This window comes from Vicugna pacos, chromosome X, assembly GCF_048564905.1.
Source record: "Vicugna pacos chromosome X, VicPac4, whole genome shotgun sequence".
Classification (NCBI taxonomy): domain Eukaryota; kingdom Metazoa; phylum Chordata; class Mammalia; order Artiodactyla; family Camelidae; genus Vicugna; species Vicugna pacos.
The window spans coordinates 78,631,608-78,653,398 of NC_133023.1; the positions used below are offsets into that span (position 1 = coordinate 78,631,608).

Consider the following 21,791-nt stretch of genomic DNA (forward strand, 5'->3'; position numbering starts at 1 on the left):
GGAAAACTGCTGATGAAATCTGCCATCTAAGCAGTGGGGCAGTGTTTTGCAAAAAGAAGGAAGGAAGGGGGAGGAAGGAGGAAAGAAAATAAAAGAAAGAGAAAGAGAGAGGGAGAAAGGGTGGGAGGGAAGGAGGAAAGGAGAGGGGGAAGAAAGGAAAAAGAGAACTACAGCAAAAAGGTCTGTTTTTTGGGATACTGTTAGAGCACTGGCTCTTCCAGCTATAGAGCTAAGATTGCCTTAATCAAGTTAACTTTCTCTGCTGAGAGGCTTATATGAGACATCTCAGAGTATCTTTTTCTCAGAATGCAAATGGCCATTTAAAATGATGTTGCAACCAGGTTGGAAAAGGTATATGAAAAAATGACGACAAAGGTTGGAAATTATCTTAATTATCAAGCAAATCCTGATTTTCTTGGTGAAGTCATTTTTCATTGGCAAAAACACAGACTTAAAAAGCCACAGGGTAAAACATGTGAGTGGGCATTTCAGTGGCTAAATGTCCATCATGACACTCCGTGATGTGTCTATTTAGAATGTACCTTGATTTCAAAGGACTTTACTTAGTTACAGGTCTGGTAACTAGTAGGGCAATAGGCATAAGCATCCTTGGCTTATTCTCAAGCCATGCTTTAAGGACACTGAGGAATGATAAGATAATAGTAGGATAAGGGACTATCAGTCTTGGCCAACAGTAGGTCATGGTCCTCACATTTTTCATCTTTCTTTCTCTCCTCTTCACCTGGTGAGAGTCTCAGATTTTAGTTTGCTATGGAATCAATTTCTTCTCTGGCTGTCTTTTGGGTCATAACTCACCAGTTTGAGCTGTCTGCTTCTGAATTACAATCTAAATGAGACTTGCAGCTTTCCTATGGCTAAGTCTCATTTTCCTATGCTAAATTCCTGACAACCAAGGATTTTTAAGAGCTGTCTATCTTTTGATAGGCTATTTTTTTTCTGATTGAAAAGAAATCCTGTTATTCTTCTATAATTATTTTAGTGGTAGTTATCCCAACACACCCCTCCTTTTAGGCATAAGTTTGTCCTCAAAGTAAGAGTATCAACAAATCCTCAATAAACCTTGCTGTTCCATAGTTGCTTGCGGAAAAAAAAAAGGGGGAATGCTCCCAGCTCTTCCTGAAATACATTCAAAACAATATTGACTGAGTGCTCGCAAAGTATGCTTGCTTCTCTGGAGCTCAGGAAGTTTATGTCTGACTTTAATTCCAAATGAGCACGCGCCATCAAACCCAGACATTCCAATCCACAACACAGGTTCCAGTGGCTGGAGGGAGCTAGAAGCACTTTGGCCCTCAGTTGTTGTTTTTTAGCTGCTAGAGATTCTCCTCCTTAACTCCCTTCTCTAGACATACAAGCGAACCAGAATTTCCCTGGTTCGAGAACAAAATGTAAGACTACACTAACATCTGTGTAGTGCTTTAAGGGTGGGAAAAGGGGGAGGAGGGAGCCTTTTAGTGTAGGTAAGAGGTCTGAAGTTAGGTTTCTGCCCTCCCTTCTCTCTGGCCATACAAGCTATGCACTCCCATTGGTGAGTAGTCACACTGATGGCTTTATTATCACCAATGTGTGCTGTGTACACAGCAGCTAGCACCTTTGACTGATGGACCCCATTTTCAGGAAAAGCAACACTGAAAAACAAAATGCTAAATTCCTGACAACCAAGGATTCTTAAGAGCATATCATGGAGGTATATACTGAACCAATGTCATTTCTTTTTTGCAAGGGTGTTAGGATTTCAATACTGCTTTAACAAAGTTACTCATGATACTTGTTTCAGGCGAAATGGAGAAATGTGGGCAAAATGAGAGGGTTCTCATTTCCGGTTGAACAACCGTGCTCAAAGGGGCTAGTGAAGAATTGTTTCTCAGTCTAGACAGGGTTCTGTAAAGGGCCTGCCACAGAGCTTGGTATTTGCGCTAGTCCTTGGTGGGGGAACGTGACATCATTGGTTCTTAAAGCTCCACAGATGATTCCGATGTGCCACCAAGGAGGAGAACCACTGGTACAGGATAGGTGGTTCTCATACTATACTACATACTATTTTTAGCATTCAGCTGTCTCTTCCTGATGCCAATAACTTCTCTTCCAAGATCCAGTATTTGATACAGTTTCACAGATGCTTAAAGCAAGGGTAGAAATAGAATACTTAAAGTTCATCTCAACTAGGATAAAAGTCTGGAAAATTACACAAAGAATGGCTCCATACACAGGGTCCAGTAGGGACCTCAACGGGATGTCACTGAGACATTTCACAAATACCAGATTCCCTCAAAACCCCTTGATAAGAGCAGCCCCATTATGTGTGAATGCAAAGTTAGTAAAGAGGCACTCTCTTGGTGCTGAGGAAAACAACAACAAACAACAACAACAAACTGAAGATTTGTTTTATGCAAATGATTGTGCCTCCTTATTTAGAGTCAAGTCATTATAATCGCAGGTTTATAAAAATATATCTTCAAATTAATGAAAAAAATTGGGGAGATGAACAGTATATCAACATTGGGTTTGCATATCCACAGGGAGTTTGATTCTAACTTGTCACTCTGGCAAACAGAAAGAACAAGGCACTTTATTATTGGAGGCTGCACTAAAACTGTCCATAGGTCACAGAACAACATGCCCAAGGTCAATTATGTTGAGTGCAAAGACTTCAGGCAGTGAGGAACTTGTCTCCTGTCTGTCTCTGGAAGGGTACCAACCTCATAACATTGGTACAGTGAATAACTTTCTGACCTTTAAAAGGCAATTTATGAGCAAATTCGGTCAATTAGTACAGAGCAATTTACATTTTAAAAAATCCCAATCACTTTGTAACTGGGGGGGGGGGAAAGTAGCTAATTCCTTGCATCAATGATATGTTAAAGAGGCAATATTCCAAGAGCGTTTGCTCAGTTCCAACTGACATAACAAAGACACAAAAATGCCACAGCGCAACGCAAACCACCTTCAAAGGTACAGCCTCAGATTTCACCTTTAACCTCTCCTGCTCAGTGTTACCTGGTCACGGTAATTTATACTGAACTGTTGAGACCCCTCTACTCCTTGAGTGGATGGGAATGTAGCCAGTGTAGAGGGGAAGTTCTTGGGGAAGTGGGGAATCCAGTCTTCCTTCATGGATGGGTAAAAAGCAGCCTAAGGATCCTTCCTCTCATTTTCCTTTCTCATTTTTCTATTGATATATAAGTTTTTCTCTATGTATCTATGTATCTATGTATCTATGTATCTATCTATCTATCTATCTATCTATCTAGATATCTCTGACAATGAGCTAGACACTGCTTAGGTGATTACATGCATAATTTCATTTAGTTTTGCACTAACTCTGCAAGATAGATATTGTCCCTATTTCCCCATTTTACACAAAGGAAGCAAGCTTAGAAAGGTTTTAAGTGACTTGCTGAAGGTCACAGGGCTTCCAGGTTGTGGAGCCAGGTCATACTCAGATCAGCCTGACTACATGGGCCAAATTCTTTTCATATCAACATGCTACCCTTTACTCTACCGCTCTACCATTGGTCTTCCTTCCACTCACTTCCTTTTCTCCTCCTCAAAGCCTAAAGTGGTGGACGGGTGGTAGTACTGGAAGGATTTTAAAGAATGAAGAGCTAACCTAGTTCTCTTTTATACCTCTCTTGAGACTCTATGATTTTCTATTTCCCCACACATGGCCTGGTCACCAGGGGCCAAGAAAACACAGGCTTCCCAAAGGGTCCTGTTATATCTTTTTCTCTCCAACCTCTCCAGGATTTCAGTAACTACACTTTTCAAATCCCAGATAAGGGCATCTAGCTGGGGACATGGTGTTTTATTTAAGAGAACACGAGGACAACATATTTAAAATCAAGACTTAAAAAGTACTTGCGGTGCTCGCAGAGAGAGGGAGTGTCAGCTCAGTATAGACTTGGTGACTGCATCATTGGAGGTTGATCACACATATGGAGAGTAAGGAGCAAAGTCAGAGTAAATCCTTATCAGTGGAATTCAACAGGGTGGTCTTTCTGACAGATCTTTTTTGTTATAGCCTTAATGTACGCTTCCTGAACCTGGTGCCTTGTTAATCTGCAAGTACTTGTTTAGAGACAAGGCTGTGGATCCTAAGAGACAAGCTGTTAATTATCAGTTCTAAGCCCAGGCTAGAAGATGCCTATAAAGATTAAAACTTGTTTCCTTTTTTCTAACAATTAACGGCCTAGCTAAAGAGCGATCAATTGTAATTGGGGAACTGAAGAAGGTAATAAATGCATTATTGAGACCAGTTGCTTTACAGAGCCATTTATTTAATCCTTAAATTTTGCAGGTTGTAAATTACTCATTAGAAGGCAGAAAGCAAAAGGGCCATAATCCGTTTAGTGCCTCCAAACTCCGAAGACTTAGAGGAGGAAATCCATGGAAACAAGAGGCCTGATGTGTTCTTTCACTGCTATTGCTTAATGGGCAAAGTGGTTAAACAATAAGGACAAACCCATGTAATTATCCTGATGCGCTGGTCCATAGGTCAGGGGTGGGCTTGATTAAGTTCATGGAGGGCTGACCCACAAACGGTGGGAAAATGCCCCTTGCTTTGCACTCAGCCCTGCAGGCAGCTAATCAATGTGCACATCTCACTTCCAGATTGTTTCATGAGACCAGAGCAACAGCCCATAGCGTTCATTAGGGCACTCACTCCTATCTGTTATTTTCCAATCAGTGCAGGGACTAGGACAAGAGGCCAAGTCCCAGAGAGGAATTAGGAGGGGCCGAGGAGGCTGCCCCCTTCTCCACACGCAGAGGGAATGCAACTCCCAATTACAAAATGTTCAACTGCAAAATGACTAGATAATTCATTTCTAGATTTCTGTACACGTATAGAAAGCCACATATATTTGGCTTGAATATGGATTTTAGAAGCTCAATGTGTAAACACTTCACCATTTACTAAGGGTAATGGTTTTTATATGCTAAGAGTGAAATTCAATTTTAGATTCTCAGTGGTAATAAAGCACACAAGATGCCTTTAGCACTGGCACTCCGCATGTGTTTTGAGATTGGGATTTGAATCTGTACATACTTCCTTTTCTCAACAGTGTGATGCCCTTTAGATACCTAACACAGCTTCTGGCTCATCCTTAGGCTATATTCAACAAAACAGCTACCGCTTCACTTCTGTACTGAACAAGTATTTCTTTCATACTCCTTTGCCTTTCTCTGAAGAAAGACGGTGGCGTTAGGCTCAGAGACGGAGCTTTTCTCTTTGTAGAGGTAACCAGACCACGGAAGGATGAAACCTCTGATTCTGCAGTAGCAGACCGAGTTACCTGACACAAACGATTTCCATTCATTTTCTACTTGACAGTCTAATTAAGTTTGTGATTTTGCCGGGCTGGTGCCATGTCTATCGTGTGTTCCATTCAATACCCACCAAGCTGCTGTTGCTCAATAAATCATTAGTGATAATGAAACCAAATCTAATTTTAAAAATTATAGCTGTTCTGCAAATGCATTTATTTACTTTGCTAAAGTAATTATAAAGTAAGTGTTTCCTAGATAGATCATTTAACCATGGCATGTGATGAAAATATACTTTTCTTCCCACATCTTGCTTTTTTTAAAAAAAAGCTACACTTTCTTTATAACAGTAGAAAGCTACACTGAAGAATTTTAAAGACCCCTGCCACTAGAAACAGTGATAGCAAAGCACTTGAACAAACTGTTGAGACATCTTAAGAGAAACAGAAAATAACTGATAGTCATTTTGAATATTATAACTTGGAGCTTCTATGGCACTTGTCCCATAAAAGAGCCCATTCTGGCTACTTTTAGTGGAGACAAGAAACGGTATTTGGCTTTTCCCCTCCCCTGGGGAGGATGTACTTGAATTTCCCTTTGACTTACCCTGAGTGGATTTTCATTAAGGTAAGGGGGTTCACCTTCTACCATTTCGATTGCCATTATCCCCAAAGACCAGATATCAACTTTCGGACCATAAGCTTTTCGAGTCACCACCTCAGGTGCCATCCAATAGGGAGTTCCCACCATAGTGCTTCGTTTACTTTGCTCAGGGGTGATCTGGGCGCAGAACCCAAAATCAGCTGCAGAGAAGAAAAGTCAGTTAAAATCAGCTCAAATGCTTTTTCTTCTCTAGGAGGTCACTTTCAGATACGGCTGTACCTTCCTTTAGTTAGGCACCGAGCTTCCACAACTGCCAAGCTCATACCCTTCTGTTACCTGATCTCTCAGCTGGTTCAGATCTTAAAAGGGTCTGAAATAACTAACTGATGTGACGTCATTTTTACTAGACCTCAATCTGATTCCCTCCTAATATTGTTCCCTCAAACTTTCAGAATCTTTTAGTTTTCTAAAAGTTAGGTATTTGTCATCTAGCAGATGGAAGCCACTAGAAATCCTGAAATATTAACCACCCCCCCAAACTCGTCATGATCTACAAGAAGACCATGTTGGAAAAAATTCTTAACCTCAAACTGAGCTCTAAATGCCTTCAAATCAATCACTTTCAATAGCCATTTTCTTCTAAAGAGAGACAGTAAAAGAGCAGAAATCCTTTGACACTCCCTCAAAAGCCATCTGAATCAAAATACCTACTCAATTTAACAGAGCCATCCATCCCAAGGAGAATATTGTCACTCTTTATGTCTCTGTGGATCACTTGGTTTGAGTGTAAGAAATCCAAAGCTTGGAGGCACTATTGAATCAGGGAAAAAAAAGTTCTAATTATATCACAAAGAATATTTTTAAATGTGTTTCATTTATAGATAAATTCTGGGCAGGGGCATAATTTTACAATGTTGTGTGAAATAAATTACTAAATATTTGAATGCCATTTGAAATCATGTTACCATTTACATCAGTGGTGCAACTTAATGTTATACATAGGAAAGCTCCCAAGTCAGACTAGGACATGAAGAGTGATGGTGTGGTAAGTAGCACTAAATTGTTAATACAGCCAAACTAACCTATTAATATAATCGCACTTTGACCTACTTACCTGGAGGATATGGATTCAGTTTGGCCTTATATGATACAGTAAACATCTCCATCTGCAGTATGATTTGATTCAGTAGGTTTGGAGTGGGACCCAGGAATCTGCTTTTAAACAAGTGCCCCAAGCTACTTCTGATGGCCAGCTAGCCAGGTTTGGGAACCACTTCTAGGCTATAAGTAACTGTAGGTACTTGTTTGGCTTGGCACTGTAATACTAAATGGCTTGGCACTGTAATACTAAAAAATGGAAATTGCAGGCTAAGGGTTGAAAAGTCTCCTGAATATTTTAAGTTTGATTTATTGCATGAGTAGAAAATATATGTGTTTGGTGGATATTTGGTGTGTGTTTGGGGAAGAGAAAATGGGAATGAGAGGAGAGCAAGGAAGGAGGGAATTTAAGTGAATAATTTAAAATAAAAAAGAAAAGATTAGCTGAAATTATTTGGTTTTGCTTTACTGTCATTGATTTTCAAGTTTCAATGGATCAGAGTTCCTACTGGTGTCTGTAGAAAACCTAACTACAATGAACGGAGCCGATGGTAATGCCCAACAAGAGACTCCAATGAGGAGTATGTTTTTTTTATATGGAAAAATTAATATAATAAAATAGCCTTAGTTCAGCTTGAAACTAGGGATGGGCCACTTGTTATTGGAAAGGAGGAAGACACTCAGATCCACTAGAGGGTTACAAGGGATGTCTAGACTGTACTGTGAGAGAAACTATTTTCTGGACTGAAGGAGGACCTTGCTTAAACTGCCTTCTAGAAAATGATGGGATTATAAAGTGCTCTGTATTTTACATGGCTATTTTATAATGTGTTCTGTATTTTATTTCACATACAAGGCAAAATAACCATCATGTAAAAATTCGCCCCCATCAGAAACACGTTCCATGCCAACATCACCGTTCTCCACATTCTCCAAGACCACAATATGCAGGCTTAGATAAGGCACCTCGTGAGTGGCATAACAGAACTCAAGAAGATCTAAAGTAAACAAGGGACTGGGGAGGGAGGGTTAGGATTTAAATGGAAGTCAGGCTCTTCAATTATTTTTTAGAAGTTTTTTATTATCTTTTATTCAATTGTTTTTTAGTACAAAAGATGTGCTACTGCTCCTTTAATGTCACAAACATTCTGAGTAACCAACAATAAAGAACTGCCAATTTTGGTGTTCTCATCAGCCAGAAATGCTCTATTTTCTTACCTCTCTGCAGACAGCTGCTATCTGTCCTTCATCCATACAGGTCTCTGTGACCACATCTGTCAAAGAGCCACCAGCCAAGTATTCCATGACCACCCACAGTTCATCACCCACTAAGTAGCTATAACAAAAGAAGAAAAAGACATTGACTCAGGCCTAAGAAAGTGGAGACTCTTCTACATTCCCATTAAGAAGGCAATGTGGGGTAGGGGTAGAGCTCAGTGGGAGAATTCGTGATCAGCATGCACCAGGTCCTGGGTTCAATCCCCAGTACCTCCATTAAAATATAAATACATAAATCTAACTACATTATGTAACAAGAGGAAAATATTAATTATGCTTATGAGACACTTTCTTAATATTACAAAAGAATATTCAAGGACATCAAAGGATCATCAGATAAAAGTGCACCAAGGAGGAAGGAAGAGAGCAAAGAGGCCACTGTTGACTGACTACTGTCAGTCATTCCATTGTGAGAAGCTAGTTTCAATGAACACGATCAGTGAATAACTCTCTTGGATAACTCAAGCCACAGTGTTGACTTCCTGAACTAAACTGGCACGTGGCATACAGATTTTTGGATATTTATTTGGATCTCAGCATTATTTTTGATTGTACTGAATTAATTACTGAAATCTCTTTAGGGTAGTCACCTAATCAAAGAGAATCAAAGAGGCTCACATTTGCCATGGATTTACTGTGCTGAGGTCTCTGTTCTGACAGAAGTCAGTTGTGACGTGCCCATTATCATTAAGTAGTTATAGGTAGACACACCACAAATGATCAAATATGGGGAAGCAGGCCACCGGAGCCTTACAATTTAGGCAAAGTCAAAACACCTGGGACCCTGTGAAGGCACTTAACACTGTGATCAAGCCTCTCTTCTCCCCTGCTCAGCAAGAGAGGAATTACAGTGAGTGGAATGACCCCAACAATTCTAGCCTGCCCTAAGCTTGACATCAGGATGAAGCAAGACTATCCAGTGGTGCTCAAACTGCAATGCCCATGGGATGCACCTGGGAAGCTTGTTAAAAAGGAAAATTCTCATTAAAGTTCTCATTTTATAAAAATGAAATACCTTATTAGTTACGGAGAACAGCCTAGAAATCTGCAAATTTTTTTGCAAATGCAATTTTTACAAAACAACAAAAGCAGAGTGTAGTCACTTGGCTGCACATGTCCCTTAAATGACACTTTATGAAACCCTGATTTCTTTCTTTTTAAATTTTTTTTTATTTTTAAGTTCTTTTTAAATGGAGGTACTGGGGATTGAACCCAGGACCTTGTGCATGCTAAGCATGTGCTCTACCATTGAGCTATACCTACCCCTCGAAGCCCTGATTTCGACTGTAAAATTTGACCTTCCTTTTTTTGCTCCCCTTTCACCTCCTCTGTACCCACTGGTCTACCTGGTGCAAAACACAGGAAGTAAGATCTTAAACTCAATGAGGCTGTAGACCTGGTCTTATTTCCTTTGTATCCCCCCCAGAGTACACAGCACAGCGGTGCTAAACAAACACTGAAATTGAATGAGACAGATGTTAACCACAAGTGAAGAGTTAGTGCTGTCTTTAAACGCCTATTAATAACCCACTGCTAATGCCACTGATGAAAGAGACATTAATTACCTGGTCTAGGAAAAAGGTTTGAGATTAAAGTCTCAATTCTCTAGACCTCACTGTCAGTTAATCACAAAGCACCCATTAAGCAGGGCCATTGTAGTCAGCCTTCTGCACTTAGATAGCCAGAGACTGCACTGGCTCCAAACAAACGCTGATGAAATGTTTAAAACACCACAGCTCTCTTCTATATGCAAAAGTCTATTTCCTGGCAACACATTGTCACAATCCTCAAAGGCTAATTACACAAACTGCTCATGTTTAGAAGCAAGACCATAAAACGCATCTTCAAATGTTTAATGGGTGGATAAAGATAAGTGGGTGCAAGACTAGCAATAAATCTGATACTCTTACTATTTTCCTAGCATTTGGGAAATGTTTGTAGAATGGATGCTAAATGAATAGATCCTAAATGAAATATTTTTCCAAGAGACTGCTATCCCATAAAGAAAACAAGAACATGATGTCAGAAAACACTTACCTATCTAAATAATTTACAATATTGGGGTTCTTATTTTCCCTCATGACCAGAATTTCATTAATAATTAATTCCTTTTTGGGCTGCTGTTGAAGGTTCATCTGCTTTATGGCCACCTGAATCATGATTAAAATGTAATAATGAATTTCAGTCATTAGATTAAACATAAACATGCATATTTTTTGGTATACAGGATCAAGCATACAATTCTTTTTTTAAGCATATAATTCTTTATCTTACTAGGCTCTTTCTCAATGCCACAAACCCATGCTCCCTCTTCTTTGGTCAATCATGAATAAATCATTCACTTCGGATACTTTGGGCAACCACCAATGAAGTAAACTTCAGTCAACCCAGGGTACCCATTCTTTGTGGCATAGATGCCATCAAAGAGGAAATGTGATCAATATGAATAAAGGAAAGTAACCATCAGAACTGAATGTTAATACTTACCTCTTGTCCTGTGGCAATGTCTAGCGCTGTATAAACAGTACCTGATGCCCTGTGAAGGTGAAAATTATCAAATGAATAAGCAATTTAAGTGTTGTCAATATATTTTATTTGGAATAAAATGGAATTATTTTCAGGAGAGGGAAATCAGCCAATTCAAAATTAAAGGATGAGGTACAAAAGGAACGATCAAACTATCATGATGTATCTCTTTCGGTCAGCTAGGAACTCCAGTCAGATTTTCTGTGTGCCATGGAATTCATTCAGTAATGAATTAAGCAAAATGATCTTGCTCCTTTTAGGAAACTCCTGGAATATTTTGAAGACTCCTTGAATGGTGCACAACCAATGTTGCAGTCCTTGATTAAACACTTTAGGAAAGACTTTAGCATCTTTTGCTCAGGCCACTGTGAATTCATCTTTGCTTTCAGCATACCGACAGAGTGGCTTTCTTCAAATATTTATAAGTGGTAAGAATATCTTCATCTAACAAGTCACCCCAATGCTGTACTTACCTGTACTGTAGCTACACAGAACAGTAACAATGTGGCTTTACCGTTGAGCCATTTTGTTTTCTTTTTGTTCAATTTCTCAGCCGCTTCCTCTCTTTGGTTTCACTCCAGTCCACTATCATTTTGAAAGCTATCACTCCTTAAGTCTTGGTAGTACTCATGCTTCTATTCTAACTTCAATTACAGGGTCCCCTTGCTTTGAAAATAGAAATTGTCTAGTAAAGCTAAATTTGCAGCAGTAACTGTGAAACACACACACATTCTGAACCACCTTCCCACCGCCATCCCCAGAAAGAGGAAACGCCTAGTCAATTTCAGTGACACCTTGGTGGTGAGTAAAGGAGTTAGGATAGAGATCATTTCCGTGATTCAGCAGGCATTGTAATGCCCCAATGTTACTATCTAAACTTTCTGGTAATTGTCGTTTCTCCTTTGCTTTCTATTTATCTTCCTCGCTGTTTTGCTTTCTTTCCTTGTGTCAGCCTTTTCCTTGTTATTCCTCTCTTCTTTCTCCCTGGATCAGCCAAACAATTTCTCACAGGCCTAGGGAGTTTACAGTACCTGCTTCTAGGGAATAAAATGGGTACTTTGGTAGAAGGAGTATTTGACTGCTAATAGAGATCTGGATTCAAACATTGCCCTAACATCAACAAGCTCTGTGATCTTGGGCTGGTCACTTCCCCCTCCTGCGTTTCAGTCCCCTCACTTGGAAAACATATATTGAGCATGTAGTGTGTGTCAGACACTACACTAAGAACTTGATATAAATTATCTTATGCTCCTCTTACTATATTTCCGTAAGGCAAGGGCTTTTATCCTCATGTTACAGGTGAGGAATCTGAGGCTCAGAGAGGTTAAGGAACCTGCCCAAAGTTGTATAGTATATAATCCAAGTCCATCTGACTCTCCGACCTATAGAATACAGGAAAGGGGCTGCTTCATTTCGAAGGTTCTTTTATTTTATGATCTAAAATCTACAAACTCTACTGTTCTCCTCGCTCAGAGTGGGTATTTAAATATCTATTGGAACTAAACTGAAAAAAATCACACTTAATTAATAAATGCTACCTAAATTTGGCAATTTCAGAAATTTCTTAGGTTTAAGGCTTATATGAAACAAATCAGTCTCTCAATTTTATGTTTGAGATTCAGGGTTCAGGTCACAGAGTTGGTGTTCAAGAAGTATTTGTTGACAAAGTGCCTGGATTTCAATCTAGGTTTTACTAGTTGTTGGTGATGAAATTAAAATAAATTTTGTAACTATGCATTCCCCCCAAAAAAAGAAGTATTTGTTGAATGGATGAATTAATAAAAGTCTTTCCAAGCAAACATGCAATTGTAATAAAACTTTTCCTTTCTGGGTAGGAAACATTTCTAGTTAAATCTACAGAAAATACTTCCTTCTTAGAATAAGCTATCAGACATTCCTGATTTTAGGGGCCAGTTTGTGATTTGTCCTTCTGAACTCAGAATTGCCTGGGTTCAAAAGAATACCTGGTGTGTATTTCAGCTGCACAATCCCTGAGCGACTGCTTAAATCTATTTGCAGAATGATTCAAAAATGCCTTTACTTGGTTTATTCCTGTATATGTAGGCAATTTGTACAATTCCTTCTGATGCAAAAAGGGGATGGCCTCTGCAAAATGAATATCTACCCCATAGGGCTACAGAGAATCAAATAGCACAATCTATTATGCACAGATCTGAGTTGATGCTGAATGTGGTAACTGCTATTATTATTATTTGATGTTGCTGCTGCTGTTACTGGTTTCACAGTAGAGGATGACTGATTCAATGGGTTGTTAGTTGGTTCTTCCCAATCTCTAGCAAGAACATCATTACTAGAGTCTGCCTCTATTTTCAAAAAGGCCAAAGGCCAAAGGCGGCCTGCTAGAACACTTTTTAGAGATTCCTTGTCCTTTTTTTTTTCCTTAGTAAAGTGTTTTTGTCTTTTTCTTTGTTTAGGATGCCTTTCTCAAATGAAGTCATATGCAGAAACTCTCAATATAAAATGGGAGCTGCTCCATTTAAAGCTGGAGAGGGAAGCCCCAAATTCTTGCCCAAGTGGCCTTCCCCTTATTCACCACCTTTGCGCCCTACACCCAAGTCCATTTCCACCATCCTAGGAGCTAACATTGTAATCGACCTGGAGTGCAAGGGGGATTAGTCTTTAACATCTCCAGAGCTTTATCTTTCAAATCCTTGTTTTGTTTTTTTAACTCCTCACCTCCTCCTTCAACATTTCATTGTCTTAAAATTGTTCGAGTAGTAACTCTGGAATCCAATAGCCTGGGTTTTATGGCCTTCTGTGGTATAGAATTGCCACAAATCCCTAATCCACAGAAGTTTAAGTACTCTGAAACTCTAGAACATAGGTTATTAACTCAAAACCGAGCTTTTCTACTCACTGCCCCTCCCCGCACCTTACTGCATATATGCCCCTTGTCCAGTGGGAGCCATTTTCCCCTTCCCCCCACCGACTCATAAAATGATGATATCCTCCTCTACCCCACTTTCCACCGCCCATCCCCACACCAAACATGTTAGGCATTTGAAACTCACTGCTCTGACCAGTAAATTATTGACTGGCCCAACTTCCAGCCTTTGTAGACTCCTCAGCACAAATGCACACACTCAGGTACTAATCTGCCGAGCAAAGCTTAGTGCCCTATCTCTGGCTCAATCTTAGCACTCTGAGCACTTCTCTGCACCCCAGTCCTGATGCCTCTCCATATTTCAGCAATTTAAGAGTCAACTGCCTATCTACATAAGCAACTTGTACAATTTCTTCAGATCCTCTTTCTCTTATTCACCTATTAGAGCATTCTCTTGGCCCACCGTATTAAGCAAAAATACATATAAATGCTACTTTGAGCTTTGGATTAGATATATAATGTAATCACAAGTTGATATAATTCTAGCTAAAAGGAAATATGTGTAATATTTTAATTAGTTTCATCTTAAGTAAATATCAAATTTCTGTTATGAATTTGAAACATCAAGCTATCTTCAAAACTCCCAGATACTTAAAAGATTTCTAGCTAAAAATTTAAAAACTAAAATTAACAAAAAAAAGATTTCTGGTGATCCACAGATAACAATTTGGGAACTTAATGAATATATTAGGCAGCAATCAACCTAATAATAGTAACTATGGTTACTGTTATTATTTATTAGGCAATTACTATATGCCAGAACTGGTTTTAAACACTGTACACATTTAATCCTCCTTTAATTCTGAGCCACAAAGAGGTTAAATTATTTACCCAAGGTCACACAACTAGGAACTGGTAAGATTTGAACCCGGGGAGGGTTGGGTAGATGAGGATGAGGACTACTCCTTCTTTTAATCTTTCTGTTTTAATTGAAGTGTAGTCAATTTACAATGTTGTGTCAATTTCTGGTGTACAGCAAAATATTCAGTTATATATATATATATATATAATAGGAACATATATATATATATTCCTTTTCATATTCTTTTTCATTATAGGTTATTATAAGATACTGAATATAGTTTCTTGGGCTATAAAGTAGGTCCTGTTATTTATCTATTTTATATGTAGTAGTTAGTATCTGCAAATCTCAAACTCCCAATTTATCCCTCGACACCCCCTTCCCCCTTTGGTAACCATAAATTTGTTTTCTATGTCTGTAAGTCTATTTCTGGTTTGTAAATAAGTTCCTTTGTATCACTTTTTCAGATTCCACATATAAGTGATATCGTATGATATTTGTCTTTCTCTGTATGACTTACTTCTCTTGGTATGATAATCTCTAGGTCCAGCCATGTTACAGCAAAAGATATTATTTCATTCTTTTTTATGGCTGAATAGTATTCTCTACAGGTATCTTTATAAAATCTATCAGTCACTTGAATAGAAAAAAGTCAGTATCATGTAGCATTTGGGACGTAAGGATGGCAGAAATGAAATTGACCAAGATGAGAGTTGAAACTCCTAATCTTCTGGTATTTTGGGGTTGGTATGCTAAAATGGTCAACATTGTCAATTTAATTTTTATACCATTTAATTATATTGATCCCTTTTATCCTTCCATTCCAGTTATACTGAAGCTAGATTGCTATAGGGAGAACATTTATTTATGATGGGGACTTTGTTGATTCTAAACCTCGGCCCTTCAGGTGGTATAAAGAAATCATGCATTGCTCAAGGGAATATAAGGATCATCCAGATTAACCTCCTTACTACAGATGAGAAATCTGAGGGTAAGAGAATAGGAGAGATATGCCCAAGATGACACAGCTAGTAACAAAATTCTCCTAACTCTGAGCAAGAGATCTTTCAGTGAAACTATACTATGGTTCAAGAATATTAAATCAACAGACTGCTCAACCATTGGGCCTCATCAGCAATTACAGTGTGATGTGTACTGCTGGGTTCTTGGCATCACATTAGATGCTTTATCAATAGTTTTTCTCTGACCTGGCCAAGCACTTAACACTCAAGTGGAAACACTGGCATCTAGCTAAAGGGTCTAGAAACAAACAATTCACCATTTCTCCCTTTTCCTCCCAAGACAAGTCACTTTCATTATCAGCAATCTTCATCAGGTTTTGATGTTTCCTGCTCAGACCCAATGGCAAGCTGTGATCATGGGTGGTTGCCAAAGCAGCAACATGGTAGGACTTATAATGTAGATAAATCACTCTGATTTTAGCATAGAAATGGATTAGAGGAGGAAAAGAAGGGCAAGCAAGTGAGGCTAGGAAGAAGTTCATGGCCTAGGAGAAAAAACGAAGGGCAAGAGACTGGAGGACTCAACGGGTCCAAGGAGAGCCCTGTGGGAATAAGAGTGAGGGAATCAGAGGATAGGGCATTGTTCACATTTAAGGTTTTATAAGTATGAATCTGGCGCTGATGAGATCACAGTCATGGGTTTAATCCACATTTAGGATGGTTCGTTTTCACTTCGATTTCTACTTTTACTGCTGCTGCTAGAAAAGATGGTATCATTTGTGGAGCCTTACTTTCTACCTGCTCTCTAAATGGATGAGTTCACTGAATGCTCATTCTGTACAACTCTATGAGGTAAGTTCTATCATCTTCATTGTACAAAAGAGGAAATTCAAGCCGGGAAATGGTAAGTAGCTGGCCCAAGGTTACACAGTTAGTCAGCAGCTGAGATTAAAAAAATGCATTGGTTTGACTTCATAGCCCATGCTCTTATCCACCATTTCATGCTCTGTTACAGATCTTTAGCAATTTTACATCAATGTTAAGTGCAACTGTGGTGCTACCCAAGTCCACGTTTGCTAAGCTGCTTCCGTAAAATATGCCTCTTACCTCTAATTCTCTACTCACTTAGTCCATGTGCCCCCTTATGAACCATTTAGTATGTTCCTGGACATGGTACGTTTGATTCCTTTGGCATAATCATACAAGGTGATTCTTCTGTTTTCTGAATCACTTAAGACTGGTCATGTGGCAAGAGTGAACTGGGCCTAGAATTAGTTCTTAGGACTGGACTTTATCTTCTTCTAAGTACTTAAGATACAATTACTACTTGTAGATCCCTACGTAGAAATTGTCTCACTAGATTAATGCACTTGCCATGAAAATACACAGATATCATATTTTTTAATACTACTATACATTTACTTGTTTTGTTGAGACATATGTCCTTTAGAGCTCAGGAATGTTGATGAATAGTATTACTGTTACATCCATAGTGGAAGAGATCCAGAGTGTTTTCTGTAATTTGCCACTCAAAAATACATCACTAAATTTTTAAAAATATGCAAAAATCATGTTATCTCAGTATCTTTCTAAGTACACAGAATGGAGTCAGGGCCAGATGGTATAGTCTTTAATTATTAGGATTATAAATAGGAACAGGGAATTTTTGGTTCTTTAGCTAGGGCATGACTTTTCCCAGAGTATTCCTGGTCATCTAATTTTAAATAGAGCTGTAACACATTATGGGTGTGTGGCCAGGGAGCTCAGAGGGTTATACTCCAGTGATGAAGTCACATTTACAGGGCTTAATCTCTGGAAAGGCCAGATAACTCTCAACTACTCACTCCAACAGTAAGTCTAAGCAGCTGTTTCCCAGTGTGTGCCATCGGTTTCAAGAAGTCCTAGACAGGAAAGGGGGACAGGTGGCTTAATACAAGCTCATTACTCTGGCTGGAAAAAACAACTTAAAGTGCAAACTCTGCTAATGGTGGTTGATTGAGTGGCATCATCTTTCTTTACAAGGGACAGCGTACAACACAGTGCATTTAAGGGCATTAAGTAGAACAAAGAGCATCTTCCATTGCTCCATAAATATTTTTCTTCACAAATGCTAATGTATTTCCAATCCCCTTCATCACAAAGCCTATTGTGAAGCTCAGACTACATCTATTTAGTGTTCTTTCTTGTATGGCCCAAAATAGATCTAATGAGGAAGCAAATACTTTTTGGGTGGGTGGTCTTACCCAAAGAATCACTTCTGTAAGTGCTCTAGACACCGCTTCTGCTCTTGCCCATAGTTTCTTGAACAAAGTAAAAATGTGTCAGGGGTTTTATTCTCAGCAAGTATCCCTGAGTTCTATGCTGTACCCTGCTTTGTCAGGTTTGCAAAACAAGCTGTTATTCATCACGTCCTTTAAGAAACAAGTTTCGAAAACATTCATCTTCCATATAGGAACGTCACGTTAGAGCAAGAAGAAGAGGGTTCCTCACTATGTAGCAGAGATAAGTCTGAAAAATACCTAACATGATATAGTTCCTTCCTCAAGTATTAAAACTAAAACTAATTTAGAAGGATGGGGGCTGTGGGCTTCCAAAAATATTTGTTTGCAGTTACTGATTAATCAATAATATCATTCTATATAATGATATGATTGGCCAAGATCCAGATGTTAGAAAAAATTCATTTGGTTGGATGTATATCTTTATGCATAGGAGGAAAATGATCTCAAGAAATGTTCCCATTGTCACTTACTGGCAAATTTAGCTGCATGGCTGATCTAATCTATAAAGAGCTATGACATGCAACAAAGATACTTTGGCATACTACAGACATGGACTCTATAGGCCCCTGAATTCTTCAGGACAGGTTTCTGTTTTGACTAATAATTTCTTGTTAGAGTTCCTTTCTCAAACACTTTAGCCTTTGAAAATCAGTGTAGGGAAAGTTTTTTCTTATAGTACTATAATTCCAAATAATTCAACAGTTTTGCTGGCAAGAGTGTGGGCAAACATGCGCCCTCATACATTGTTATGTTCTTGGAATGTTAAATGGAACAACCTCTCTGGAGGGCAACTTGGAAATGAAAAATGCACATAATCCTTCTATGTAACAATTCCACTTTTAGGAATTTATTCTCATGATAAATTTGCATACATATGAGATGGCTTATTTGTCAGGCTCTTCACTGAAGCCTTGTTTATCGTAGCAAAATATTGGAAACAAACTAAATACCTATCCATGCGGGCCTAATGAAATAAATTGTGGCACATCAAACAACAAAACACTGTGCATCTGTTAAAAAGAATGAAGTACCAACATGGAACCATGTCTAAGACAGAAGCACATAATAGAAAAGGAGATACATAATGTATTACCATTTGTGTTAAAAATACACTCACAGCACATACACACACACAGAAATGGACCATATATGTTCCCAAACAAGGTAAGGCATTCCCCCGACCAATTTTTAGCTCAGGGAAAAAAGGGAATTGCCTTATATTCAAATCCTTATAAAATCTCTCATGTAATGTGGTAATTCTCCATATTCATTAATTTTTATCCACAAAGTACTGCTTGGGAGAAATATGTTAGGTTGAAATATTCTCAATCGGTGTTAGTTTTGGATGCTTATAAAGAATATCTGTCAGAATTGGAAGGAAAGGATGTAAATAAATTATTTCTAAAGGTATGACCTCATAACTGAAGGTGTTAGATAACTGAACGAGCTTTCTAAAGGTCACTTTCAAAATTAATGCAGTGAAAAGGGCTCCCATTAGCAAAAGATGGGCCAGTTTGACCACCAAAAACAATTATAAATGGATCTTGTGGTAGCTCACAGCGAAAAAAAATGTGACAATGAATATATGTATGTTCATGTATAACTGAAAAATTGTGCTCTACACTGGAATTTGACACAACATTGCAAAATGATTATAAATCAATAAAAATGTTAACAAAACAAAGCAAAATTATAAATGAGATTATTTGAGACAAATTGAAAATATAACAACCCCTGAGTTTATAAAGTATTTTTTTAAACAAAAGAGAATGCCTCTCTCTTCCACTTAAAAAAAAATCAAAACACCTCTCATTGGACAATTTTGGAAGTAGCTTGGTTATACATATCTTACATTGAAAATTGGCAATTAAAAAGTTAAGCATTTATCTTGATTTCTCTATATGAACTATGTTTCAGGGTAACCAGACTCCCTAGCTGAACAAAGTTCTTTTCAACAAAGTTATTCTAACTGATAGGTGTGGGAGGAGTGATTACAGTTAGAAAATCACCGTTTTATAATCCCTAATGAAGTAATTGATTTGGGCAATAATCATCAATAGATGAAACCATTAGATGAAAGGCGGATGATGAACTTTGCACTGGAGGATACAACCGCTCACTGAATCTTCTGATCAATCTACTCTTCATTAAAATATGGGACAATCAAACTACTATATATGAAATAGATAAACAAGTTTATACCGTATAGCACAGGGAACTATATTCAATATCTTGTAGTAACTTATGGTGAAAAAGAATATGAAAACGAATATATGTATGTTCATGTATGACTGAAACATTACGCTGTAACCAGAAATTGACACAACATTGTAAACTGACTACACTTCAATAAAAATGTATATGAAAATAAAATAAAATATGGGACAATCAGATACTGCATGCCTCCTGGTGTAATATGAAACACATGGCACCACCACCTATGAAGAAATCCTGCCAAAAATTGAAACTGAACCTAATTAAGCTTCTAGATCTAACTTCCATTTATAGGGAAGATGCTGACTAGTTTCCTCAGTAAGTTAATGGTAGTAAAAAAAAAGAAGGGAGATACTTTAGAGTAGAGACTTAAGAGACACAACCAAATGTGATATGTGAAACTTTTTTGGATGCTGGTTTGAACAAATTAACCATAAAAACTTCATTTTTGAGACAAGTGGACAACTCCAATCATAGACTGGGTGCTAGATGTTAAACTTTTGTAGGTGTTATAATGACATTGTGATTTATGCTAAAAACATTGATAAATGCTGAATTTGGGTGATAAGAATATGGGAGGCCTTGTGCTATTCTCTCTACTCTTGTATAAGTCTGAAAATTTTTAACAGAAATTTTAAAAAGTGATATAGTAGAGTTATGCTGTGAAGATCTACATAGACACCTCTAAGACAGATTCAGAAAATAATCATCTTAATGTCGTATAAATGGGTAGTGGTAACTAGGAACAAAATATCCAGGGACAGAAACATATGTAGCTTCAAAAAATAGTTTATCTTAAAGAGCTTAGATGGAAATCAGATGATGTACTTAGATAACTGCTAGGAGACTCAAAAAGGGACTCTGGGGTCACAAAAACAATGATGTTAAAGATGCATAGGAAGATTTTGAATTATACAGCTCCTGAAATGTGAGAGTAGAAAAATCTCTTCTAATGTATACTTTATTTTATACACTGTGTGGTTTGAAATATGTAAATAAGAGTGAATTAACAATTCAACATCATAAGTAAATATTCACCATTTGTTTATATAGCTAACAGTTTGTGTATTCAGGTGAGTCAAACGTGTGTCCCCCAACGTCTGAGAATACATGGTGTGTGTGAAGCACATGCACATGTGTGTGTAGGTATATGCACAGAGAATCTATGAAAATATTATAGAAGGAACCAGAAACAACCTCTTTCTGGAGGTTTCCTTTGTGCAGGGTAACCGGGAGGCTGAAGGACAAGGGTTGGAGGGACACTTACTTTGCACTGTCTACTCCTCTGTACCTTCTGAATGTTATACCACATCCAAGCATTATCTACTTAAAAGGGTTAAACTCAAACAAATAAAAAATACAGTATTGTTTGTACCTCTTAATTTGCTTCCTAACACAGCCCCAGCAGATCCTTCTAGCATTATTTCCTGTTAACTCCCCTGCCAAACTTCCGAATGGCCAGAGAACCAGAACTATTGATTTAATCTTTTCAATATGCACTCATCCAATACTTGCTGAGTTTTTATTCTATGCCAGACACCATTGAAGGCCCTAGGGATATCAAAATGAATGAAACCTACAGTCTGAAGCAAGTGTTCATTTGGTTTTTTTCAACTGAAGCTTTCCATAATCCTCACTTGTGAAGTTCTGAAACTTCCCATAATCCCGTCTCATTAAGCTCCACATCTTTTCAAGTCATCATTCAAGTACACCCTCCTCTATGAATCCTTCATCTTACTGCCTCCCTGGCTATAAATGATTTGTCCCTCCTCTCTGTCCCCATAGCTCTTTGTAATTACATTATAATATTTACTGTATTCTGCTCCATATAATAG

The 21,791-nt window shown here is 38.2% G+C and overlaps 1 protein-coding gene across 12 annotated transcripts in view; it reads right to left on the minus strand.

Annotated features, from left to right (window-relative positions):
- PAK3 (p21 (RAC1) activated kinase 3) overlaps positions 1-21,791 on the minus strand; it is a 240,585-nt gene that overhangs the window by 18,741 nt on the left and 200,053 nt on the right. For all 12 annotated transcript variants that reach the window (XM_072956778.1, XM_072956771.1, XM_072956780.1 and 9 more), the window contains 5 exons: positions 10,753-10,801; positions 10,303-10,415; positions 8,206-8,323; positions 6,601-6,700; positions 5,893-6,089 (listed from right to left, as the gene is read on the minus strand). In XM_072956778.1, coding sequence (XP_072812879.1) covers positions 5,893-6,089; positions 6,601-6,700; positions 8,206-8,323; positions 10,303-10,415; positions 10,753-10,801 — 577 coding nt within the window. The remainder of the gene's footprint in view (positions 1-5,892; positions 6,090-6,600; positions 6,701-8,205; positions 8,324-10,302; positions 10,416-10,752; positions 10,802-21,791) is intronic.